The 27,575-nt window shown below is 44.0% G+C and overlaps 1 protein-coding gene across 6 annotated transcripts in view; it reads left to right on the top strand.

Annotated features, from left to right (window-relative positions):
- Window positions 1-27,575, top strand: part of LOC143282285 (PDZ and LIM domain protein 7-like) — a 126,197-nt gene that overhangs the window by 2,438 nt on the left and 96,184 nt on the right. For all 6 annotated transcript variants that reach the window (XM_076587888.1, XM_076587908.1, XM_076587901.1 and 3 more), the window contains exon 2: window positions 4,058-4,209. In XM_076587888.1, coding sequence (XP_076444003.1) covers window positions 4,058-4,209 — 152 coding nt within the window. The remainder of the gene's footprint in view (window positions 1-4,057; window positions 4,210-27,575) is intronic.

Here is a 27,575-nt window from a genome sequence, read left to right as displayed (position 1 = left end):
ACATTGACATTTTCTCTGCAAATACTTTGTCAGTTGACATCAAATTAGGCATAAAAATAGGAAAAATTCAGTTCTTTCCAGTCATCTTGTTTAAAACAATATTGCACCTCTGGGATGGGCACACACACACACACAAAAAAAAATGAAGCCTAGTTATATGCCAACTGCATTTACTGTTATATTTTATTATTTATATTTTTTGTATTCTCTAAACTTGGCATTTTGGTCTGATATTCTGACACAACAACAAGAGCAGTAATTATTATCATTTTTTGTTCAAACAGGAACTTCTTTTGCTAAGCATGGAAGTTTTATTTATTTTGCATATGTTTTGGTGCAGATAGTAAAAAAAGGGAAATTACTCTGTAATTAATGCTATGGGACTTAATTTGCTTTAAACTGATCTTTCTCATTGTAAACATTACATTTTGAAATCATACTCAAAACATAAAAAGCTTGTATGTTTTACTCTCAGTGTACAGGGCATTCACTATGTTCATTCACCCAAGTTGTCTTTTTCAGAAAATACTAAAATCAATACGACGAATGGACTTTACAGATCTATTGGCTGAGCCCTGAAGGTCATGGGCAAAAATCAATTGCGTACACATATTTATACACATTCAAAGCGCGTGCTCATTCTTCGCGAACGCGAATGACGCCATTTTGTTTCATATTGTTGACCTGCCAGTTCAATCCTGTATTCAATGGACAATACACGAAAACATGTGATGGAAAGATGGAGAAGGAGACCATTAAATATTTATTCAGAGAAAGATTTGTGAACGCCTCATCACTTAATGGATTATGCCCCAAACTGCCATAGAAATATCCACAGAATCAGTCGGAATTCACAGTTAAAAATTGTAAACCATGCGAGTTAATACTCTTGAATTGATCACGATGAAACAAAAAAATTTCTGGTCTTGACTTTTCTCAAAACAAAGTCCTTTTCACTTCTTATTACGTTTAGAAGTACTTGTACTTGGCTCTACTTGTTACTAGTTTAACAAAATACTAAATGTTCATATCAACTTTAAAACTGTAAAACTAGAATGAACATAAAAGAGAAATTGAATCAACTGTGTCGTACTACATTCCCAGCAGGTGTAACTAAACTTGTACATCTATCTAGATCTAGTGAAAACGGCTAAATGTTGCAGTGTGATTGCGGCGATAGCCATTAAAAAGAATTTTTAATTGCCCTTAAAGATTTTTTGAATGCCCAAGATACACCAGAATAATATGATTTAAACAGCGTTCTCACTGCAAATACTGCAATTGATTTATCGCCCTTTAAAAAAGTATGTTCAAATGTTAAATTTTAGAACGTCAGTTAAAGAGCCACGTTAGTGTAATGGATAAGGCAGTTTCTTCTCACCCTACAACGTGGGGTTCGAATCTGGCTAGGACTTTTTTTTTTTTTTAACGCGAAGCTTTATAATAACAAATACAGAACACATTTTAACGATTAGATTTTTTTATTTTTTTAAGTGTATCACAAGTGAGTCTTGAAGGCCTTGTCTCTCTTGTTCATATATACTCTTCCTTCCCCGCTCCCTCTTTTCTTCTCTGTTCAGGTCTTTTCTTTTTTCTTCTCTTTTTTATTCTGATGGCAGGATGAAAAAAAGCTGTACAAGCTTATTCTTTTACCCTCAGTAAAGATCATTTTGACTTGACTTGACACACACATACATGTATTTGCAGTATTGCACATACATACACACACAGTGACACACACACATGCGCACACATGTATACACACACACACAGTCACACATACACACACACACACACAACATATATATATATATATATATAATATATATATATTATTATTATATATAATACACATCCATACATGGTTGTATATGTTGTGATATGCACCATATGCTCCAAGTAGAAAGTTTAACACATTCGCACACACATCCGTAACACATGCATGCAAAATTGTACTGTATACTTTCATTTTATCAGCTCTACTCACAGCCCTTCACATGACTGACTAGTGTGTGTGCGCATGCATTATATATATGTGTGTGTGCATGCATGTATGCATACATGTGTGTGTCATTTGTTTAAGCGTGCATATGTTTCTTAATGTTCAAGATTCCATGTGTATGCTTCCAGTGACAGTGTGTGTGTCAGGAAGTGGCTTTGGGTTGATCAGTATGTAAGATAGTGCAGTGTTCCCATTGTTACTCAGTGACTACTCAAGTCTCTTGAATTTGTCTGAAAGTGAAAGCTAACAGCCCATCAAAGATCCACTTTTTTTTTCAGGAGGGAGTTACGTTGTACTTTGAAGGCAGTTTGACTTTTAATTTTTCCATGTTGACTCAGCTGTGTTTGGGGAGAAAAGAAAGGCCCAGATGAGCTTTAAAAAAAAAAGATACACTCTCTGGCTCAGAAAAGCTCCAAGTATAATATAAAAACAGCCTTTAGGCCATAGTTTGGCTCTAGATTAAGAGGCATGGTGTAAAAGTTTTTTGAACCTCTAAAACTGTTGCAGCAGGACTTCATGCATATATTATATGACACTCTTGGTCTTCAAGTTCATGAAAACTTATCCTCTGAACATGATTACAGTGGGTGTTTTTGTAAAGGTGGGTGTTTGTGTCAGAGTAACAGTGTGTGTTTGTGACAGAGTACTGTGATAGAGGGCTGGTGGATTTCTATGTCAAAGTAATGTTGGGTGTGTGTTTGTGTGAGATATTGTGGATATTTGTGTCAGAGCGGTGGTGGGTAGGTTTTTGCACTTGTTGCATGTTACAAATTAATGATAGTTGACATACCTGTGCAGAATATAAACAACCAAACTAAGAAAAAGAACTGCTGTAGAGGTGAAAATGAAAGTTTTGTGCAGAGGTGAAAATGAATGTCTGAGTGCAAGTGCCTGTAGACCTATGTGCAGGTGATTAAAATGGGTAATTATAAAGAACACCTGTTGCCAAAGGAATGCAGCCTGTACTATTAGACTAATGCTAACACTGGTGAAGCTAGCATGGCAGCAGTAAAACATTCTGCCACTGTACTGTGCCAGGTTTGTGTGACTGTGAGCCACATTCAGCAGACAACTTGTCTTCCATACCTTATGACTTCAACTCTGTAGTTCTGTGTGTGTGTGTGTGTGTGTGTGTGTGTGTGTGTGTGTGTGTGATAAGTGTAGTTTCTCTCATTTTATTTGATGGAGGGGGATGAGGATATAATCATATGAAAAAAAAATTATGACCAATATCAGTAGTGAACTTTCTCCCTCTTTCTTTTCAGTATGTCTCTCTCTCTCTCCTCTACTTAGTTTTAATGAAATTTTCCTTCAGAACTCACCTTCCTTCTTTATTATTTGAGCTGAATTTGCTGAGGGCTCTGAGAATGAGAATATAAACATAGATCTAATTAGCAGCAAACCTGCAATATTCTTTATATTTAAATCATATTTGCATAATTTATTCTGTTAGACAGGTGTTGGGGTTCTCTTCAAAGGTGCATTGTGGGGGGTTTGCTGTGTAAACTACTTTGAATACGGTTCAGTGCTTGGGCTTATTTCAGAGATTGACAAGAAGCTTACAGATGGGCCATGAGCAAGGCGAGAACTTTATGTTCAATTTTTTCTCCACTGCAAAGGGAATTTGTTTACAGCTTAGTCTTTTGTGGTGGACTATGGCTTTCAAATTAGGAGGCAAGACTGCACTGGCTCCTAGTGCTGCAGACCTGGGGGCTCATTGGCCTTTGGGAACCATCCCAACGCAGACTGTCTGAAAACCCTCTTGGCCAAGATTGTGCCGGTTGAGATCTTTGGCAAGACACTCCATTATGATCACATTTTCTAGCGCAGATAATTGGGGTGGCTTTTGCCTCTCTTGCTGTACTGATAGCCTAACTCTTAGACACATCTGATATTGATGCATTTTGAATCATATAATATTATTTTTGTTTGACAGGTTGTTTTGGGATCTCATTTTAAATTAAACAGTGTGCATCTACTGAGCCACAGAACTGCAATGCATACAATATTTAAATCATATGTTCAACAGTTGTTTGGGATCTCTTTTTGAAACAGGTGAACCCTGGGAGTTTAGCCGCAAAATGTGGTCTGCAGACAGGGGACATCATTCTGAGGATTGGCGCTGCAGATACGAGTACCCTTCGCCATAAGGAGGCCCAGAACTCCATCCTGCAGGCTGGCAACCATCTGGACCTGTTGCTGCAGAGGTGGGGAATAACTGTTGGCATTGGTATTGCTATTTATTGTGGTTCTGAGATGAAGAACCGATCATTTAAAAACAACTTTAACCCCTTGACTGCCGCTGATGAATATATATATATATATATATATATATATATATATATATATATATATATGCTAAGTCAATGAAGGCTGTCATTTCACTGAGATGAAACTTAGCCAACATGTCAGGATGTCAGTCAACATTTTTAATTTGGTGACATCTTCTCTTGGGAATGCAGTACTTTTGTTCAGAAAAATCAATGACATCTCTTGAAGGTACACAAAATATATTGCTTGTGAAGTTCTGCACTTTAGATTTCATGCCACATACTGATCTGATCTGATCAAATCTCAAGATCTGGCAGTCAGGGGTTAAGAAAGGAAAGAACTTAAGAAGTATGTTTTTTCCTAGTGTTGCCTGTTCTTGTGATTCTCACTTGCAGTTCCACAAATCTCAGACTGTCACACACACACACACACACACACACACACACACACACACACACACACACTCACTCTATCTCTCTCTCTCTCTTTCTCTCACCATTCAGGATTGGCAGAGAGGCAGTTTTAAAAGGCCACATGTTGCAGCTAGTAACTGCCTGCCTCCCTCTCCACATCATAGCTTATGGTGGGCTAAGGAATGCTGGCCTTTGTCTGTCTGTCTGTGTGTCTCTATCTTTGTCTTTGTCCCTGCCAGTCTGGTCGGTTTCTCTCTGTCTGTCGCTTTGTCTATTTCTCCAAAGAATAATATTAATCTCTGTCGCTGTTTCTCTATCTTCTGTCTCTAACTCACGCTCTCTGTCTCTCACACCTGTACACCTGTCACATCTCTAGATTCTTTACTTGCCTCTCCTCTCCCACTGTCTCCCTCTTCTACCCCCCCACCCACCCCTTCTTCCACCTCTTTCAACCTTAAAAAAAAAATCAACAAAAAAACAACACCAGCAGGGTTGGTACGTGGTGGAGGGAGAAACCCCACTGGCATTTTCCATGGCAACTACCAACCAGGATCCCAGTTAATAGAGTTATGGTGGGGGAGGGAATGCTTCAAGGGATAGGAGCATGGGGAACAAATAGCAGACCAGCCCCGCCACCCACACTCACCCACAAATACATGTACAAGTATTGGGGATGTCCTGTTGGGAGAGGAGTGGTGGTGCATAAACAGGCAACCCCACCTAGAATGTCAAGAGGGGAAGAATGATTGCTTGCGTGTGCTGGGCATTGCCAAAGGCATACATGTGTGTGTGTTGGGCATTGCCAAAGGCGTACATTTGTGTGTGCTGGGCATTGCCAAAGGTGTACATGTGCGTACAGAGACTGCCATCTTCCCTTTCATGCAGGCCTTGGGATGAGCAAAATAGATGGGTGAGGGGAGGGGGATGAAGTGGGAGAGATTCTGCCTCCTGGAGGGGGGGGATGAGGGGTATTTTGTTCGATCAACAGCCGCCTGACATCAAGCATGTTTCAGAGGGATGTTATGTGGACCAGCTGTTTTGATTGGTTGGTGGATGTGGGGCCTGCAGTGTGGCTGTATGAGCAGAAAATGTGCACTACACAACAGTATTCTTTTGTTTCATTGTGAGGGTTGCCGATATTTAATTATCAAGGTTGGTTGATACTCCAAGGTTGTCGATACTTGTTTCATTATCAGATTTGTCAACACTTTCATTATCAAGGTTGTCAGTACATCTTTCATTATCAATGTTGTTGATACTTCATGATTGTTGATACTTGTTTTGTTATCAAGGTTGTTGATACTTGTTTCATTATCAAGGTTGTCTATAAGTATACTTATTTCTTTATCAAGATTATTGATACTCCTTCACTATTCATTTCAATTCTTGTTGTTTATATAAATAGCTGCTTGTTATTATATGTTTATTACTGAAATAGAAAAATAGGTTTGTCCTATACTGTTGGATGTTTGACTTAAAATGAATATACATGGGTCTTGTGTTATTGTGGTTATTGCCATTATGATTATTGTCTCAATCATGAATGTGGTTGTTCTTGTTTCCATTAAAAAAAAAAAAATCAGTCAATGTTTGGTTTCAGTTGCATCTCTAAAAACTGTGTTGAGAAACTGGAATAATGATATTAGTAATAATAATAGAATGCATGCTTATATAGCGCAGTGCCCTCATCTCAGGTGGGGCTCACCATGCTTTACAATAAAATATACAAATTTAAGACAAAGTGACGTAAAAATAGTCAACACAGTCTCACAAGACATTGGCTAAAATATACATATTTAAGACTAAGTGACATGAAAATATGTAAATCAATACAGGCATCATCACAATCTCAAATCACACAGGCACAAATCACAGCAGAACTAGGCACATCACATTCACCATAGTCAAAGATAAGCACCAAGGAACCAGCATCACATCACCAAAAAATCATCACAGATGCATACAAATCAACACAAAGAGCACATCTGGCAATAAGATCACAGCAGGCATATGCAGGAAAAGTTTCAGTGAGAAAAGTACAGTTTGAAAAGATGTTTTGAGTGCTTTCTTGAATGCGGGTATTGGGATGTAGGTGTGAGGGTAGTGAATTCCATGTGTAGGTGCAACAAAAGAAGAGAAACGTTCACTGTAAGTTTTTGTACAAATCTTTGGAAAAGACTGTGTGCACGTGCATGTACCCTAAATTGTGTGCAGATGCTGAGAAAGGTATGTCCGAGGTTCCTACCAGGATAGATGAAGGTTTAGGCAAGTCAGAAAATGAGTGCTTTGAGTGAATGAGAAGTGCCTCTGTCTTACTGTCATTTAGTTTGAGATTGTGTTTTGTCATCCATGATTTGACATCTGTGATACATGACTGTAAAGTCTGTATGGTTTTACCTATTTTTGTAGGGTGACTTGTTCTATAAAGCTGTGTGTCATCTGTGAAAGATTGACTGGAAACAAAGTGACTTTGGATGAGTGTATGAAGAGGTTTGGTATACATGATGAACAGTATAGGGTCTAAGACTGAACCCTGTGGAACTCCAAACAAAACAGGTGCTGGTTGTGATGAATGATTATTGATAATGACTGTCTGGATGCGTGATTATTGATAATGACTGTCTGGATGCGACTTGAAAGATTGTTTTTGACCCAAGAGAGAGCTAATCCTGAAACCCCATAGTAGTGATGAAGGATGTGCAACAAAAGTTTATGGTCTATGGTGTCAAACGCTGTGCTGAGAAAGTAAGAACAGAAACATGACCTTGATCTAGTGCCAGGAGTATATCGATAGTGACCTTTAGTAATGCAGTCTCTGTACTATGTGAGGGTCTGTATGCTGATTGGTTGGGTGACAGCAGGGATTGTGAGTTTAGGTATTCAAATAACTTACTCAGAACAACTTTTTCAATGACCTTAGACATAAAAGATAAGTTTGAGACTGGTGGATAATTCTGTACAACATTCTGATCCATAGAGGGTTTCTTAAGTAGTGGTTTTACACCTGCGGCTTTATAACTAAAGGGGAAAGAACCTGACAGAAGGCCTTCATTTACTATTATGTGTCAGAGTGGGCAAGAGAGTGTCAATGTTTTCAACTAACAAAGAGGTACTCAGGTAGGGATTGAATCTAGTTGGCAGGTGGTAGGTTTTGACTTAAAAATGATCTTTTTTAGTTCATCTTCTGTGACAAGATGGAAGCAGTAAAAAAATGGAAGTTCTTCTTCTTCTTCTGCGTTCGATGTTTTGGCTGCGTCAGACGGTCACCCCTGTCGCCACGATGTAACCCACGGTCTTCTCCAGGTCGTGGCGGTCTCCCCAAAGCTGCGCCTGTAGCTCTGTGCCCCCTGGCCAGGTTTGACGCCGTAGAGCTTCATGGGTTGGGCAGTGTTGGAGGATGTGTTCAGGGGTCTGGGGTCCAGTGCCACATGGACACTCATCAGTGTGGGCGATCTTCATACGGTGAAGGTGACTCAGTAGTCGGCAGTGGCCAGTTCTCAGTCTGAAGAGGACTGTCTGCTGGTGTCTCTGGAGCTGGTGGATTGGATCGACACCACTGTTTGCACCCAGCCTTCTCTTCCACTGGTTCTGGTATCGGTTGTGGATGATGGTCCTGGCCTCTCTGTAGGTCACGGGGTGGCTGAACTGCTTCATTTTGCTGCCTGCCTTGGAGAGAGCATCGGCCTTTTCGTTCCCCGTGACCCCACAGTGAGAAGGAACCCACTGAACAGTGACAGTTGACCGTTTTGAAAGGTCATGAAGGGCTGCTTTGATGTTTGTCAGCTGCTGTTCGTTTCTGGTTGACTGGAGTCCCTGCAGGAGAGATCTGCAGTCAGTGAAGAAGGCTATCTTTGGTGGTGGGTTGACTGACGTCCTGAGGCCTTGTGCAGCATGGAGTAGTGCTGCTGTCTCCGCTCTGTAGTTCGAGGAGATTCTTCCTGTGGGGAAGGCTCCAGGGGTCAGTCTTCCATCTGTGTGCCTGATGAAGATGCCTGCTCCTCCATTCTTCACCGCTCCCTCCGAGGATCCGTCTGTGAAGACGTGCGTCCATTCGCTGGGGTTGTACCGAGTCTCAATCATCTCCAGTGTCAGAGCTTTCAGCAGGGGAGGGGCTGGGCAGTCCTTTTGGTCGATGCCAGGGACTTTTGTGATGATTGAGACTCCTTCCAGTTGGTCGGCCGGTTCCTCGAAGTCGGGGAGTGTTTCCATCTCGGCAGGGGACGAGGGCAGCAGGTCTTCATGTTGGCAGTGCAGGGCCTTGGAGAGGTGGTTGAAGCTGGTCCGCTTCAGTCTGTTCTTTGTTGGGTGCTTCAGTTTTTCGTGCATGGGGTGAGTTGGCATGCGCAGGAGCTTCTCGCTGTGGATGAAGACTTTTTCCTCTCGTCTTTCATCGAGTGGGTGGAGGCCTGTGTGTTTCTCCATCGCCTGAACTGGAGTCGTCTTTATCCCGCCAGTGATCAGCCGTAGCCCTGCGTTCTGAACTTTGCTCAGGCGGCTTGTGTTGGTTGCTGATGCCGTGGCCCAGGCAGTGCTGCCATACTCCAGGGTTGGCCTGACAGTTCCAGTGTACACCCTCTGCAGTATGCTGCTGTTGGCACCCCAAGAGGTCCCGGCGAGTTTTTTCAGGATGGCCAGTTTTCTGGTTGCTCGTCTCTCGATGTCCTTGAGATGGGGGGTCCATGTCAATCGCTTGTCGAGCTTCACACCCAGGTACATTGGCGTGTCATCCTGTTTCAACTGCTTTCCGTTCAGTTTGAGGTGGGAGGTTTCTGACATCGGTGACAGCGAGAAGATTGCTGAGACTGTCTTGGTGGTGTTGATGTCTACTCCCCAGGCAGAGGCCCATGTTCCCACGTGGTTGAGTGCTTCCTGCATTCTGTGGCTGGCGGATGTGAGGTATTCCGCAGCACTCCAGGCAGCAAAGTCATCAGGGTGGAGGGCTCTGGAGACATGCTTGGAGATCTTCTCAGCGATGTAGTCGATGAAGATGAGGAAAAGTGTAGGGGAAACGACTCCTCCTTGCGGCACACCTTGCTGTAGAGTGACCCGGTGGCTGGTTTTCCCATCGAGTTTTACCCTTGCCCTGCGGTGTTGGAGGAAATCCTGGATCCAGCAGTACATCTTCCCTTCCACTTTCTTGTTGAGGAGCTTCAGGAGAAGTCCTGCCTTCCAGACCTTGTCAAAGGCCTTGGTTAGGTCCACGAAGACTGCAAGCACCTTCTTCTTTTCTTGAAAGGCAGTCTCTATCTCCTGTGCAAGGTACACCAGCTGGTCTTCGGTGCTGCGGTTTTTCCTGTAGGCTGATTGGGTATTGCTGAGCAGGTGGTTTTCTTCAAGGTGTTTCAGGAGTCGGGTGTTCACCATCCTTTCCATCACCTTGCCCAGACAACTCAGGAGGCTGATTGGTCGATAGCTGGACTTCTTAGTCTTATCCTTCTGCTTCTTTCTGATGGGGACGATGATGGCTTCTCTCCACTGGTCTGGAAGTTTCCCTGTGTCCCAGGACTGGTTGATGATCAAGAGGAGCTTCTGTCTGGCTACAGGTCCCAGGTTCTTGATCATGTCATTCGGGATGCCGTCTTTCCCAGGGGCTTTCTTTTTCTTCAGTTTCCTGATAGCTGCACTGAGTTCGGCCATGGAGAAGGCTGTCATCATGGACTGACTCGGGTTCTGCTGTTTCAGCTTCTCCTTGATCTCCCTCTGGACTTCCTGCACTCGGGCTTCAGGGAGTGTTGTGGTGCTGCCCTCTCTGTAAAAGTCTGCAAGGATGTTGGCTGCCTGCTTGCCCGCGTGGTGCTTGCCGTTTTCCTCAATGACAGTTCTGCTGTGTGTGGTGCCCGTGTCTTCGTTCAGAAGTTTGGTCAGGTTCCACAACTTGCCGGTGTCCTTCTTCATGTTGAGACTGCTGGTCTTCTCATTCCAGCTCCTCTGTATCTCTGTTCTCTTCTGCTGTTGGAAGGTTTCTTTGATAGTGTTGTATTCCCGGATGTTGTCAGGAGTGGGGCTCTGCTCCATGGTTTCTCTGGCGGAGTCTAGGTCTGCATGGAGCTGTTTCAGAGTGTCACTCCAGTAGGGCTTGTAGTTTCTGCGTTTCCCTCTTGGGATGGACTGCTTTGCTGCTTGCAGCAGTGCATCGCTGAAAAGGTTGACATTGTTGTTGAGGTTGTTGGAGGTACTGATGTCTTGGCAGAGGTTGTCTGCTTTTCCTTTGAAGAGAGTCCAGTTAGCTCGTTTGAAGTTCCAGCTGGGTTCCATTCTGTGCTGGGTGCATCCTATGCTGGAGATGCTGAGGATGACTGGCAGATGGTCGCTTCCCCCTAGCTGTGTGTTGACTGTTCTGGAGGTGAGTCGCTGAACCTCTTCTGTGGCGATGGCCAGATCTGGTGTTGAGCAGGTCTTCCATGCTCTGGAGTAGCAGGTGGGTTTGTCCTCTGGATGGTTGATGAGGATGAGCTTGTTGTCCATCATCCAGTCCTCTACTTCCTCACCACGTGAGTCCATTTCCTCATAGCCCCAGCTTGGCGAGTGGCTGTTGAAGTCTCCGACCACAAGGTGTCTGGAAGCTTCAAGTCTCACTTTGTGTAGCGCTAGAGCTGAGCCTGGAGGGCTGTAGCAGTTGGTGATCAGTAGTTCTCCGCTGGGCAGTAGCAGCTTGACTGTGTGATGCTCTATCTCCTCTTTTCCCGATCTGCTTGTTTCTACTGCAGGGATGGAGATTTTGATGAGGGTGAGGATTCCTCCCTTGTGTCTGTCCTCTCGATCTTGGCGGAAGGCTTCGTAGCCTCTAATAAAAAATCTTTGGGGATCTTTCAAATGGGTCTCCTGAATGCAGATGACATCAATGTTGTTATTTCGGAGAAACTCCTGGAGTTCTGGTTTCTTGTTTCTCAGCCCTTCTGCATTCCACTGAGCTACTGTGAGGTTGACAGGTGGTGAATTTGTCTGGTCAGTCGCTCTACTCTGCCTTCCCCTGACCTTCCGGTTGACAGAGGCACCGGTCACTTTGGTGGGCCCCTTTGAGGCAGGAGGCCCGGCTCCGTCCCTCCCCGGTTGTCGCTGATAGGGACGACGCCATGACGACAAAGTGGTCTGACGCATAACCAAAATCGTTGATGCGTGTGTGTCCTGAATTTTTAACCAGAAACCTGCGCCGTAGCTGACACACTCCGTCTTCGGCAGGCCGGATCAAGTTTTCTGTCAGGGGGCTTCTCCCTTAGCTCAGGTCTAAAGAGTCCTGCCCTGTGAGCACAGGGGGATGTGAGAGATTGGGGATCCCTCCCCTAGATGGACCGCCTGCCAAGGTTAACGAGCTCCATCTACCCGGGGCTCATGGTCCAAAGACCTGCCCTGTGAGCACAGGGGGGGGATTGTTTGCCGGGTATCCCACCCGTTGGTTTGAAATCAGAGTTTTCCTTCTCCTAGATGGACTGCCTGCCAAGGCTAATGAGCTCCATCTACCCTGACCAGTCTAGTCTGCGACCTCTCTTGAGTGAGTTGCTGAGAGCTAGTCTTGCTATTGCGCCGGTCGTCCGCACCCGTGCCGCGTTCGCCATGACTAGGTCATGCCCATTCTGCCCCATGTCCCCGCAGGAACACCCACATTAACGTGGAAGAAGTTGAATCAGTGGCTTGATTCGAACTTATCACAGGTAATGCAGCAGTTGTCGTACGATCAAGTTGTTGTCTGATGTCAGTGACTTTCTTTGAAAAATAGTCTGAAAACACCTGAGGTAGCTGATGGACGGGGTACACATGGGATGAGATGATTTGACATTACCAGTCAACTTTCAACAAATATAGAACAATTTTCTAGCTGATTTTCAACCGCTGATCTGAGAGTTGTATTAAGCTGTTTTTGTTTGCTGGATAATGCGAGTGACTTGTTTCTCAGCACTGATGAACATCCCTTTAAAAACAATGCCAGTAGTGAACACAGCATATATATATATATATATATATATATATATATATATATATATATATATATATATATATGTGTGTGATACTTGTACTCACCCATATTAATGCATGCAAACATGCACACACTCCCTACAGACACAAATAGATAAATTTCTATAAATCATAATTATGCACACACCACAGCATGTACTTGTACCTCCTTCCTTCCCCATCACACACATGTGGTCTATACCAACCCTCCTGTCCTTCCCCCTCACACACCTGGACATGTACACACACTGTGAAAAGGTGTATACAATTCACATTTTTATCAAGAACAAAATTGAATAGTAAACTGCACATGCACTAAACACTCTGTGTGTGTGTGCGTGTGTTTGTATGTGTGTGTGTGTGTGTGTGTGTGTGTGTGTGTGTGTGTGTGTGAGTGAGTGAGTGAGTGTGTGTGTGTGTGTGTGTGTGTTCTCAGGCTGGTAATCCTAATACAAAATATGATTGTTCAGGCACCATGCTTTTGCACTCAGTCAAGGTCAAATTGATCCTTTTTTTTTAAAAAAAAAAGGGGGAAAAAAGGAAGAAAGAAGTATTCAGTGGACTGGATGGAATTTGACTGTCTGTTGATAGTTATGTGTTGAGAACTTTTTGCGTGAATTAGACATTATTGTATACTGTAAGAGAGAGACTGTGCAAGAGAAAGAGGAGGGGGAGGGTGGAGGGGTGGGTTGTAGGGGAAGGGGAGGGTAGAGATAGAGTTTAAAACCTGGTTTAACTGCACAAGGGGTGGTTTGCCGTTTTTGTTACTGTTTAAAAACTATTTTTGGCACAATCACAATCTGTGTTTCCTGCTGTGCAGTGACAGTATATACAAGTATGTACTGATATGTTTCTGTTTCGCAGTGTGTAACTAAGACTTGCATGCTAAGATAGTGGCAGAAGCACAGTGTGTGTGTGTGTGTGTGTGTGTTTGTGTACCTATTTGTGTGTCAGCTTTCAGGCTTATCATCCAAGCAACAGTTAGCCCAGCTACCTCCCTGTCTGACAGTTTGGTTATCCATCTGTGTCTGGTGTGTGTGTGTGTGTGTGTGTGTGTGTGTGTGTCTGTGTGTCTGTGTGTCTGTGTGTGTGTGTATTTATACTATGTAAATAAATGTGTGTGTGTATGTGAGTGTGAGACAGAAGGGGAGAGCTGGTTCTGGTCATTATCAATTGTTTACTTGTCTGATAATATTTATCATAATACTTATTAATATCAACCATGCACACATGTAAAAAATAAAAAAAAGATGTACACACAGAGGCACATACAAAGGCACACACGCAGACACACAAATGTGTGTGCACACACACATGTGCACACACATACACTCATGCATACACATGTTCACACACACATGATCACACAACATACATTTGAATGGTATAAAAACTTGTGTTTTGTTTTGTTTTTGGCTGTTAGGTTTCTGTCAGCAGTACTGTCTAGAATAATGTAGACAACTAAGAAGCATATGTGTATGCCTGTGTGTATTATTTCTTAACATGTGAGTAATCCTAGGGTGTACTGGGCACCATAGTAAAGTTGGCAGGATATTGAGCAAGGTTGAATGATTTGTAGATGACTAAATGTCTGAGCTTGGTTGTATGGGAAATATTCTGAAGATGGCAGACAGTGTGTACAGGTTTTCTCTTAGTGAGAGAGAAAGACAGAGTGAGAGAGACAGAGAGAGAAAGAAAGAATGAACGAAAATGTTTAATGAACTTTGGCCACGGACCACAATTCAAAACCAGGGGACTGGGGATGGGCATGGGAAGGGTTATTATAATGCTTACATAGCATCACACAATAACATATTGTTCATGGACGTGGCATTTTACTAAATTAAGTTTGAGTAGATGGTTTCTTCATTTGATTGCATGGAAAAAAAATGTTGATACTTGGCAATTTCTCTGCTTGTTGTTTATCAAAGAAGTGTACTATAGATATCTTCAAACAGTCTTGAAGAAATGTTGTCCATAAATAAATATCTATATTAATATATAGAACAAACAATCAATAAATGGTATTTGTCTTCTAGTTCACCATGGCAAAAAGGACAATGTTATAAAACATCATTTTCAGTGTACCTAGTAACATTATCATTCAAAAGAAGTACATTAAGCCTGGCCTGAGACAACACCACTCTGAAACAATATTCATCAGTATTTGCTGAGTATTTTTCTTTTTCCAAATATAACTTTAAATGATCTGTAGCAGGAATATATCTCTCTCACTTATCGTTCCCAACCATTCTTGAATGAACATAACTAGTTTTTGTTTGAAAATGATAAGAAATCCTTTCACATCACCAAGACCTTGTTGTAACCACACAAAATCAAAACCTGTTGTACATGTATTTAATATATATCTCTAACAAGGGAAGCCCAACACTGTTTTCCATTTAAATCTAATCCAAGCAACATCTTACAAGCTAAGTATGGCAGTCTATTTGGATTCATCTGTATTATTCTAAACCAGTACCTTATAACATTTAAGAACGAGTTTACAAATCATGGGTATCTGCCAAGATCACCATAACCAATTTGTTTGGCGTTTTCTCTGGCACTCCCAAGAATCACTTACATGCTAATAAACAAATTTTTTCTATATTCACCAGTGTATTCAACCCCAACATTCAGATGCACACAACAGAACAGGCTGTGCCTTTACATCAAATATTTTGAAAAAAAATATTGCATATGACATCTCTTTATTTCGAAAAGCCTTCACAAGGCTCATGGTTGCGCTTTTGCATTTCACAACTAGATGTTCAGTCCCCATTTTTGGACTCATCTTTGATGTGAATGTATACCCCAAATAGCAGTATTCATTCACTACTTCTATTTCTTCATCTTAAAAAACAAAACAAAAAACACTTCTCATGCTTACCTAAAAACCAGCCTTTTCTGAACACCAGTATTTTTGTCTTTTGCGCATTAATTTTCAACTTCTTCACTTAACAGCATGATTTAAGAATATTTAATTGATTCTGAAGTCCGAAGGAGTTGTTGATAAAGCAATATCATCAGCAAAAAGCAATATGAATAGTTCCATGCTACCTGCTAACAGCTGGACCCCATGTCTACCTGACACAGATATATGTTCAGCAGTCTGATTAATGAATATATATATATATATATATATATATTATATACAAAATAAAGTAGGACTCATGACAAATACCTGTCGCACACCAAGTGGATATTAAAAAAATACAGAATATTGTGAATTCAGAAATCTGTGGTGTTACCAGTGCTTTCAGAACTTGTTGGAAGATAACCAGGAATGCTGAAATGGATTGCACAGTTGACAGCATACTAGTTGATAAAGGACTGCTTAATGATACTGAGGATCACACCTGGCTTCAAATCATCAAAAACATCTTAACCGAACTAGGTGTCACTGGTGTGTGGATTTTTATTTTATTTTATTTTTTAATATTTTTTTTGGCAGCCCCATCATCTGCACCGTTTCAGTGGCATTACTCCCATGCCGCTCATTAGATTCCTCCATACGCAGCCACACCCGGGTTTGTCCGTCACAGTTCCAGCGTCGGCAGTCCGCAGGGAACATCGATGTTAGGTCGCGAGGAGGCCATACACCAGAGGAGACCCTGCACTGCTGCTGAGTCACTTCGGTGGTGTTCAGTGGTGCCTGTTCTGATTTAACATACTTAGGACACCACCTACTAAGCCCCTACTAACGACAATGATGGCTTAGTTGCAGAGCCAGACTGAGTGAGTGTCCCTCCCAGAGTGGAGACTGCCACCACGTCCCTCAAACAACAGCCCCCCTTGAATCTGCCGACTCTGAAGACATTGACAGGATTCACCCCAAGCATGGAAGTGGAGGGGTATTGAAACTGAGGTCACAATGAGAGCAGGGCATGAAAGGCCACAGACTTTGAGACTGTTTTGTTTATATTGATGATGATGAAGGAGGAGGAGAAGGAGGAGGATGGCGATGACGATGTTGCTATGGAGGTCCATTTTGGTTTGGAACTGCGTGACAAGGCTGTACTCTATGCTTCCTGTCATAATGATATCCCGGTGTTAACCAGGCCCGAGAGATACAGACACTTGGAGTGTTGGTCAGGTAATTAGAGCAACACACCCAGAGACGCATCCTTGAAGTGGATTACACTCAACTTTGGTCCCAGTCTCCCCATTTAAGCCCACAGCACACTCAACTCTGGGTAGGAGCCGGCCTTGGGCCGAAAAACCAACCTCCGCTGGGATTCGAACCCGCATCTCCCCAGCCATCAGTCTGCAACGCTAACCACTTCGCCACGGCGACTGGTTGTGGAATAATAATTAGATTTGAGTGTAAACAGACTGAAATATGTAATGCAGAGTAAACTTGACGAGAAGTACATTCAGCATTGGAAACAAAAGAAAACAGAAGCAAAATGATGACTGAAATTTTATGATGAAATAACATTGGATTATAGATTAGAACCGTATCTTCAACGCTGTAAAACATATAAATGTAGCCGTTGTGAGAACACACATGACACACACTCACACTGCCCGCGACACAGCAAGAGAGAGAGAGAGAGCAGCTCTGGTCAGATGACTGACCAGGTATGAAATGACCACTCATCACTCACTGTGCCAATTTATGCAAGTTAAGCGGACTGCAAAGACAGTCACGTGTGCTGCAAACAGATCAACTCATATCTGGCCAAATCTGACAACTGAGTTTCTTACAAGGTGTTCAGTGACAGATTTCTAAATGATTCTTGAACTGATTTACGTCGGATAAGTTACAAAAGAAAGAGCTCAACACCTACTTTATAATGAGTATAAAATGAAGTGTTGATTATTTAAGATGAATTTATAATCTTAATTTAAGTCACCTGAATAGAGTCAGTTTTAACGGGCTCATCGCTGAAATTACAAACTGCATTAAATCAGTTAAATGTGGGCAAACATAAATGGAATAGATTTAAAGATGGAATCGCGACGATATGCCAGTATATAATACTTGTAGTTTACTGATCCGACAAAAGATATATTAATTAAATACTTGGAGCAGAAACACAGATTCCAGCTCAGCCAATAGCGTACCGTGACGCGACAGTGGTCGAGCCGTGAGTAGGTTGTCTGGCAAGGAGGACAAAATGATGTAAGCGGAGTGATGTCACACATTCTGCGCGTGGGTTAGTTGCGAAAACTGTCGTCTGCTAATCGACCTTGTGCGTGAGGCAAGCTAATACAGCTTGTGCGTGAGGCAAGATTTGGAGCAAGCAGAACGCTTGGTCACATAAATACAGAAGAGAAATGAGTAAGCTCAATCTGTGTTTATTATTTGTACATAGAAAAGGGAAGACAACAACCCACCAGTTGAGAAATGAACATGTCAGGTTTGTGGTATTTTGGAAGGTGAATTTTATTTTCTTGACCAGTGCAAATTGTGTGAAAATTAGAGAACATAATTTACCATAAACGTATCTGTACACTCAAATGCAGTAACTTTGCCATCAGTATGTATGAAATTTGATAAGTCTAGCTGGACATAGTTTCCACAGCTTTTTTTTAAAGAAGAGACATTGACTCTTGTGACTCTGTCTTGTGCACTTGCTGTGCTTTGATGATAAACAAAATCTGATTTCAGTTCAGGTTCTGAATCAGATTCACACACACACACACACACTCACTCACTCTGAACTCTGCCACGCACCTCTTACTTGGTGCCGCGCACCAAAGGGTTTGGCTGTGAACACCCGCTGTTTGGTCAGGCCAGTCTCCATGGTCACCTGCACCCCCCCTCAGGGACCCTTTCCCTTGGGGTCCCCTTGCATGGGGTTCAGGGTCTCTAGCGCCTCCCTCTACTGACCGCTTCTGGGTCACCCAGACAAGGTCGGTGAAGCTTGCGGCTTCTTTTTACCACTTGCTCCTGCATTGGGGAGATTGATGGGTGTTCATGCCCTCTGTGCATGCATGGGTTCCTTCCCAACCATCTCAGGAGGCACACAGTGTTGAGATTGGCACAACCCTCGTGGGCGTTGCTGGACATGCGGTCCATGGGCTCTAGCCCTGCAGCAGCCATGAATGGGATAATCAGTAGGCAACTTTGATTGGCTCACTATTCTTCCCACCAGGCAGCACACCCAGATCTGGAGACCCCCTTGGGTATATCCAGGTGTAAGTGGACCCTGCCCAATATGATCTGGGAGGTCCATTTTGAATAGATGTTCTGAAGAGTGGGAGAATATTGACGATATTTCCTACCCTCTCCTGGGTGGCAGGTCAAGTCCATGTTCACCTTCTGATGAGGCTGAACCCAGATCGTTCCTGGCAGCACTGGGGCAGACTGTGCCCTCATGGGTCACTCTGCCATCAGCCTTTGGAATCTGCCCTTCACACCACACTGTCACCATTAACCCTTCTTTGGCACCACAGCACCACCCCCAGGATCGCTTATTGCTGTAAGTTCCCACAGACAGCACTGGGGTGGCTGATTAAACCCGCGCTCAGTGACGGGTAATTTTTCTCAACCCCTGTCTCATACAGAGTCCTTGTCTGTCCCTGGGGTCCGTTTCTCCGGGGAAGTACCTTGTTAGACAGAGAAGACAAGACAAATGAAAAGGAATCTTCCATGGGTGCAGTTGGGTCCTTGTTCACCGCCATTCACACAGCCTCTATAGTGTGCTGCCCTCTTGGGTGGGACAGGGGGCTTGTACCACAAAGCCTTCCCTCCTCTACCTCGGCCATCCTTTCGTATATGACGGTTGGCTGAGGGGTACAAATCGGCTGGTCGGTGCCTGCTACATGTTTCCTCGGCGTTATGCCTTGGCCTCTTTCCCTCACAGGGCCAGTCACGTGTGGGATGAGAGTGGACTCCTGCGAGGTTTGGAGTTATCTTCTCCTGAACCTCATTAACTCTTCAGCCATCCACAGCTGACTACTTTGGGTGACAGAGTGGCTGCGCACCTGACAGTTAAGGCAGACGCTACTACCAGCCGGCACATCAGCTCTGTGCTTGCCAGAAGGGGCGCCGTCATCTATCTCTCTAACAACCCAGAAGAAAAGGCTGCCTCATGGTCAATTCCCACCCAGCAGCAGTCTGTCTTGGGTCTTTGTCCCCTGCACAGATGGGGGGCCTGTTTACATCCTGGATGACTCGGACACATTTCAGACCCTCCAGTCATTGAGCCCCAGCAAGTAGGGCTTCTCTCCCATGCACAACAGTTGCGTGGAGCGTGAGTAGATAACCGGGTTATGTTGGGGCTAGAATTGGGGTGTATGCTGTTTGGGGCAGAAGATTCCCCCTCCTCTGTGACCCACTCCTCTTTCTTATGTACCCAAGTTAGAGGAGCATGACAGCATTTCGATGATGGGGATATCTCACGGCTTCTTGAAGGCGTGACATCAGACCCCAAACTGGGGCCCTGGGGTTTTGGAGATGCCTGCTGGTGATTCCAAAGGTCCCGAGAGGGTGGTGACGAATCCTGGATTTGTCCCCCTCAACAGGGCCACATTCTTGTGGACTCTCGGGCACGCATTTTAGAGACCATTCAGCAGGACGATGTGCCACTGGTTTAAACCTGCAGGTTGTGCGTGTCCAGATCCTCATTCATCCGGCATGTTGAGGGATTGAGTAACCCAATTCTCTGCCCTCCTGTGTGGTCATTCGAGTGCACCCCATCCTCTGCTGATGGTGGGGCTGGCAGGGGTTTCCAGGTTCAGTTCAGAGTTCAGTTCCTCTAGGTAGGTACCTACTCACCTGACTCCACTTTGCACAGTCGCAGGCCCTGTGTACAATTCACACATCCAGATTTCAGGAGCTGTGTACACAACAGGGATTGTCGCAACAAAAGGGAAATTGCACTCTCTCCCTAAGCCAGTCCTCTGACTTCTTAGGGATGACATTTGCCATATGATCCATAACAGTCGGTCAGGGGTGTCAGTGTTCAGTTCACAGTGCACACAGACAAGGCTGGTCTCAGAGGGCTTAGCCCAGGGTCATGCACATTTGGGAGATTGGTTCCTGGAAATACATCAGCAATAACTTATCTACCCACTGTCCCATTTCCCCATACTTCAAGGGGCACTCTTCACGATGCATCCTCGTGAGTAATGGGGAGCCCACTCAGGCTCACTCCTTGCAGCTGTAATTGGGTCGTCACGGGAGCCAAGTGAAACTTCACTCTCCTGGAACTTGCAGCAGTTCGCTGGGCTTGTCTCCACTCCATTTGGGTGGAAGCCATCCAGAATATTCATGCGTTCATGGGTAACACTACTGTCATGTACGTGGACACAAAAGGGGGATTGGTGAAGGGGGGGTATGGGGGGGGGGGGGGATATCCTCATGTGGTGGTCCAAGGCTCTCCTTTGTTGGTGCTACAAGGTATTGAGCTTTCAGCAAGACACATAGGGGCAGTATCAACCTAGGTAGGCACTTGCAGCAGGCTCAAGAGTGTCCTCCACTTGATGGACCCTACACAAGGACACCCTGCAAGGGGTGTGGCATTATGGTCTCCGCAAAAGGGGGTTCTCTTTACCACAGGTCTGTCGAGGATCTCTGATTCCTGTCACACTGGTTGCAGACGCCGAATCTTTGGCAGCGAATGTTTTTTCTCTGGACTGGAGCAAGCTGACCGCTTATACCTTTCCTTACTTCCTGATTCCGCCCAAGATGGTTTGGAAGCCGGATCGGAACGCCTGCACATCGGAACCTTAGGCATTTTCAGTTCCTTTAATGCAGGATTGTGATTACTCTGGAGGCTCGTGATGTTCCCACTTCAGCCACCTTTCAGCACTCTGTGCCTCTTTGCCAGGGTTTGCAGGTGTCCGTCTGCTGTTCAGAGATTTCCTTCATCGAATTCCTTCTCAGGAAAGTCTGTATGCTCATGGCATATTGTTCTTAGGGATTTCCTTTGTTGCGGCTAACTCAGCTGCCACAGTTTCAAGGGCTCCCCATGTGAACCAGAAGGCAATGTGCCCTCCTCCATTTGCTTTGAATTCTGCATCAGTTTGACATGGTATAGTATATGACATCAAAATGGGGAGTTTGTATTATACTCCCAGTTTGGTTAAATAAACTTACGCATCAAACTCAAAGGCCCGCCCGTCCGTCCTCATGGTTCTTACGGTGCTTCACATGGGACGTTTCTTTGCTGGCCGTTGGAATGATTGTTTACCTGCTGCTGGAAATGGCATTTCATTGGCTAGCAGATGGCGGTTTAATGGCGAGATGTCATATCACTGAGTTGCCGCGATAAATTTTGGCCAAGAAGAGCAAACTTACAGGCCTGGTTTGCATCAATTTGATATGGTAAGTATATTTAACCAAACTGGGAGTATAATACGAACTCCCCATATATATTCTGCAAATGCATACATATACTAGGGAGTTTGAAGAGTCCATTGGGTAGGGTCTGTTGACTAAATTTAGGTGGAATAAGCTTGAGTTTAAAAGAAAAAGCCCCCAGGGGTCTGGCTTCACGTCGCCGGGGGTGTTAGCGGGAGGATTCATGCATCTGATTGTTGCTTCCAATTGATGGTATAGTGATGTGGTTTGGATTGGTTGTTAGGTGGAGGGATTTTTGTTATGTTGAAATATTGTTTGTTGACGGGGTATGGGAAGCAGATTGGATGCATGAATTCTCCCGAACCAAAGACCCAAACGTGGTCAGCGTATCTGGCCCGTAATCCCACGTTTCTTACACTCGGCTAGGGGATGAATGGCTATACGTTAGTTAGTCGTGAGAGTGTACTGTCTGAATTCATGCGGGACGGTTTCAGGCAGACGGACGTCGAATTGACCATCCATTGTCCCTTCCCCAGCATGGCAGCTCTCCTGGGGTGACCGAATATTTACTGCCATCGCTGAGCCTACGCCTCATGCACAAACAAAATCAAAACTCTATAAAACGGAAACGAACGCACGGAAATGGAAATGAAATTGATTCTGATTCGGATGATGATGCTAGGAGGGAGTTTGGTAATTGGCCTTCTTGGTTGGTGGTCGAACCCCTTGACAGTGATCACCCTCTGCGGACTCTGAGTCCCTTCGCAGTTGAAAAGGGAATCTCTGCTATTGTGGGAGGCAAGGCAAAGGATGCGAAAAAGCTGAGGAATGGGACGCTGCTCATTGAATGTGCCACAAAAAAGCAATCTGACCAGTTACTGAAATCCTCAACTTTTGTGAACCGCCCTGTTAAAATATCCCCTCATAAGAGCCTCAATTCTTGTAAGGGGGTAATGAGATGTCGTGATTTGGAAGGTGTGTCGGAGGCTGAAATCAAGACGGAGCTGGCGTCGCAGGGGGTCACGGATGTGCATCGGGTCCATGTGAGGAAAGGCACTGACCGAGTTCCAACCAATACCTTCTTTTTGACCTTCGGATCCACGGTACTACCAGAGACTCTCAGGGTGGGATATTTGCGGGTCAACGTTTCTCTGTACGTGCCAACTCCGCTCAGGTGCTTAAAGTGCCAGAAGTTTGGCCACGTGCGGGATCGTTGCAGGGAGGAGGAGGTGTGTGGCACTTGTGCCAAGTCTCCCCACACAGGGGCATGTGTCAGTCCTGCCCTTTGTATGAACTGTGGAGGTGACCATCCTTCTTCTGCAAAGACCTGCCCCACCTGGGTTAGAGAATCTACAATTCAACGGATAAAAGCAGAAAAAAAGTGCAGCTTTTCTGAGGCCAGGAAGTTGGTGAAAAACAGTGAACCAAAAGGTCAATCGTACGCCAGCATTCTCAAAACCAAAGTAAAGATGGTAAGCATCGCTTGCCAGACAGAATGTACAGAGATTACACACAAGAAAGGGTCCGTCGCCTCGGGTGGAGGCATTGTATCCACCCATTCTTCTTCTTCTTCTTCTCCTTCTTCTTCTTCTCCTTCTCTGCAGGGGTCCTCCGGTACTTCTGCAGCGAGGGAGAAAACTCCTTCTGGTAGGGGCGTAACATCTGCCTCTACCGCAGCTCCTTATCCCCAGACCGGATCCTCGGCTGGGGAGGGGAGTCACAAACCTGCTCCTCCTCCCAAGCCGGGGGGAGTACTTAAAAACCAGCGGGGGCGGGGAACTGTCTCCCATGGGAGAGCGGCTCTTCACAAGCCACCGGAACACAAAGCTCCTGGAGGAGATCGGAGGTGGTCTGTTCTCTCTGGGAGACAGAAAAAAGCTGAATTGAAACTACAAAATCAATACAACCCTCTTTCGGACCAAGATGACTGTGATGATATGGACTACCAGGACAGCCCTGAGAAGGCCTAAGTGGCCGGCTGGGCTATAAACATCATCAACATGAACACAATTTCTCAGTGGAATGTCAGAGGTATACAAGCTAGATATGAGGAACTTCTTTCTTTCTGCTGTGATAAAAAACCAGCTGTACTGGCCATCCAGGAAACATTTCTGCCGGATGGTAAAGATTTTTCTATAAATGGCTACCACATTGAAAACACACCAGCAGATGTCACTGAAAAAGACGGTCTTACTGGAGGCGTATCCTTACTTATCCACAAATCTCTTTTACACAGTCCTGTTCCCCTCATAACAAATTTACAAGCCGTAGCAACTAGAGTTAGTTTACATAAAACTATCACTATCTGCAACCTTTATCTCAGCCCTTCTATCCCAGTTCAAAAACAAGCCATTGAAAATCTTATTCAACAATTACCTAGACCATTTCTTCTCCTGGGTGACTTTAACGGTCATTCTCCACTCTGGGGAAGTGACCGCACATCTTCCAGAGGTCGCTTACTGGAAACTATCTTCTCTGATCTTGATCTCTGTGTCTTAAATGATGGATCTCACACTTTCTTTGACTCTAGAAATGGTACATTCTCATGCTTGGATCTGTCTGTATGTGACCCATCATTAGTCCTTGACTATGATTGGAAAGTACATGATGACCTGCATGGGAGTGACCACTTCCCTATTCTTATTTCTCCCACTGTTCGTGAGCCTGTCTCTATTCCAGAACACTTTCTTCTGAATAAAGCCAACTGGGACCTTTTCTCTGCCATAGTTCATTCAAAAATGGATGAAAACAACATAATAAACTCTGATGATCCTGTCAAATCTCTCACAGATGTAATATTAAATAGTGCAAAAACGGCTATTCCTACCTCCAGTAGATCACCTCAACTTCCCAAAACACCTTGGTTTAATCAAGATTGTCGAGATATTTGCTCGGAGAGGAAAAAGGCTCAACGTAAGGTCTTTAAAAGACCAACCACAGACAACGTTAGAGCCCACCAACGTCTCCGAGCGAAATCAAGACATATCTACAAAATGAGCAGACGCAATTCCTGGAAAAAATTTGTTTCCACACTAAATTTTAAAACATCTACCAAGAAAGTATGGAAAGTTATAAAAAAGATCAAGGGTAAAAACACCTTCCCCTCTTTCCATCACCTGAAACTAAACGACCGCCTAATTACAGGAAAAGAAGCAGTTGCCAACTTATTAGCGTCTACTTTACAGGAAAACTCTGCTGTCAACAGATCTGCTGCCTTTTCAAAATTAAGAACTCAAAAAGAAAAATCTCCTTGTGACTTTGACTTTGATGGTATCAAACTTTACAATCTGCCTTTTACGCTGGATGAGTTGAAGTCGAGTCTCCAGTCATGCAATGACTCTGCAGCTGGGCCCGATGAAATTCATTACAGCCTATTAAAACATTTACCTGAAAGTTGTCTTCAAACAGTCCTAAAAGTTTTTAATCATATCTGGACCACTGATTACTTCCCTCCATCCTGGAGAAAAGCCCATATTATTCCACTTCCCAAACCTGGCAAAGACCCGAGCAACCCTTCAAACTATCGACCTATTGCTCTAACCAGCTGCATTTGCAAACTCATGGAGAAAATGGTCAACTCCCGCTTGATGTGGTACCTAGAAACTGAGGGGCTCTTAGCAGCTGAGCAGTGTGGTTTCAGGAAACACCACTCTACAGTTGATCATCTGATCCGTCTTGAGTCTACCATCCGCAATGCTTTTGTAAACAAACAACATGTTGTAGCTATATTTTTTGATCTGGAAAAGGCGTTTGACACAACCTGGAAATATGGAATTTTATCTGACCTTCATGACCTTGGTTTCCGTGGTCGCCTTCCAAAATTCATCCAAAAGTTTTTATCTAATAGACAGTTTCAGGTCCGCTTGGGTTCTTCTTTGTCTGACTTCTACACGCAGGAGCAGGGTGTTCCACAGGGCAGCATTCTCTCTCCTGCACTTTTCAATATTAAAATAAATAGCATTATAAATTCTGTTCGCCATGGATCCGATTCTTCACTGTTTGTCGACGACTTTGCTCTGTACGCAACAGGGAAATCGTTTCCATGCATACAACGTCAACTGCAGTTATGTGTAGACAAGATTCAACAGTGGGCTGAGAACAACGGATTCCAGTTTTCTTCTTCCAAAACAGAGTGTATCCATTTCCATAATTTTAGAACCTTTTTTCCTGACCCAGAAATAAAACTAAAAAATGGAAAAATCAAATCTGTCAAAGAAGCCAAATTTCTTGGTATCATTTTTGACCAAAAACTGAATTTCCTCAGCCATATCAAATATCTCAAGAAATCCTGTCAACAAGCTCTCAATGCACTCAAAGTGGTAGCTCACACGGACTGGGGTGCAGACCGTCGGACCCTCCTATGCCTGTACCGGGCCCTTGTGCGCTCCAAGCTTGACTATGGCAGCATTGTATACGGCTCTGCGAGAGACTCTCACCTCAAGAAGCTCGATCCCATTCATCATCAAGGATTAAGACTGTGTCTGGGGGCATTTAGAACGACCCCAGTTCATAGTCTATACGCTGAAGCTGGAGAACCCTCATTAACCCTCAGACGCCTCAAGCTATCTTTAAATTACTATCTGAAACTTTCATCTGATCCACTAAACCCTGCCTACGACATTGTTATGAATCCTCCCTCTCAAGAAAAATTTCAAGATAACCAGTCCTGCATTCCACCTCTGGGCATCCGCATTCTTCCACACCTGGAGGATGCGGATATAAACACTGATGTCATTTCTGATGATTCCAAGTTTCCGGACAGTCCTCCCTGGATGATAAAAACTCCTGAGGTGAGGTTTGACATGTCTTCTTACAAAAAAGAGTCCACCAACTCCCTGATCTATAAATCATTGTATGCTGAACTATGCCAGTTGTATCCAGACTTCCTGCGCATTTTTACTGATGGTTCAAAGTCTGAGGAAGCTGTTGGCTGTGCTGCTGTATCCCCTTCTCTCAACAACTCGTCTTTATCTAAACATCTTCCAAACGACAGCTCAGTTTACACTGCAGAACTCACTGCTTTGGTTTTAGCTCTAAAAATGATTCATCAGTCACAAAACAAAAACTTTCTTATCCTCTCTGATTCTCTGTCTGCTCTGGAGGCCATCTCTGGCCGCAATACAAATCATCCCATGCTTCTAAAATTCCACGAGCTGCACACCTCCCTTAAAAATGATGACTATAATATTGTCTTTGTTTGGATACCGGGTCATTCGGGCATTTTTGGAAATGAGATGGCTGACCAACTAGCCAAAAGTGCAACAAAGCAGACCAAATCCAATTCCACAATTCCGTTTTCTGACCTGAAACCAAAAGTTCAAAGTTACACAAACAATCTCTGGCAAGAAGAATGGAACAACAATTATAACAACAAACTGTTCCAAATTAGACCAAATTTGAAAGAATACCTTCCATCTTTTTCTGGTAACCGCAGAGAGGAAACGGTGATGTGCCGACTACATACTGGCCACACACTCCTCACACACTCCTATCTGCTAAAAAATGAAGAAGCTCCTTGGTGTATCCCTTGTCATGAACCTCTTACTGTGAAACACTTATTAATTGACTGCTGGGATTTGAACGAGGTCCGACATAAACACTACACAGCTGAGTCCTTGAGAACACTGTTCAGGGATGTGCCTCCCTGGGCAGTAATGGACTTTTTAAGAGAAACAAATATTTT

The sequence above is a fragment of the Babylonia areolata genome, chromosome 1 (assembly GCF_041734735.1).
Source record: "Babylonia areolata isolate BAREFJ2019XMU chromosome 1, ASM4173473v1, whole genome shotgun sequence".
NCBI classification, from domain to species: domain Eukaryota; kingdom Metazoa; phylum Mollusca; class Gastropoda; order Neogastropoda; family Buccinidae; genus Babylonia; species Babylonia areolata.
The sequence above is the reverse complement of the archived record's forward strand: the minus strand, read 5'-3'. Positions and strand labels throughout refer to the sequence as shown.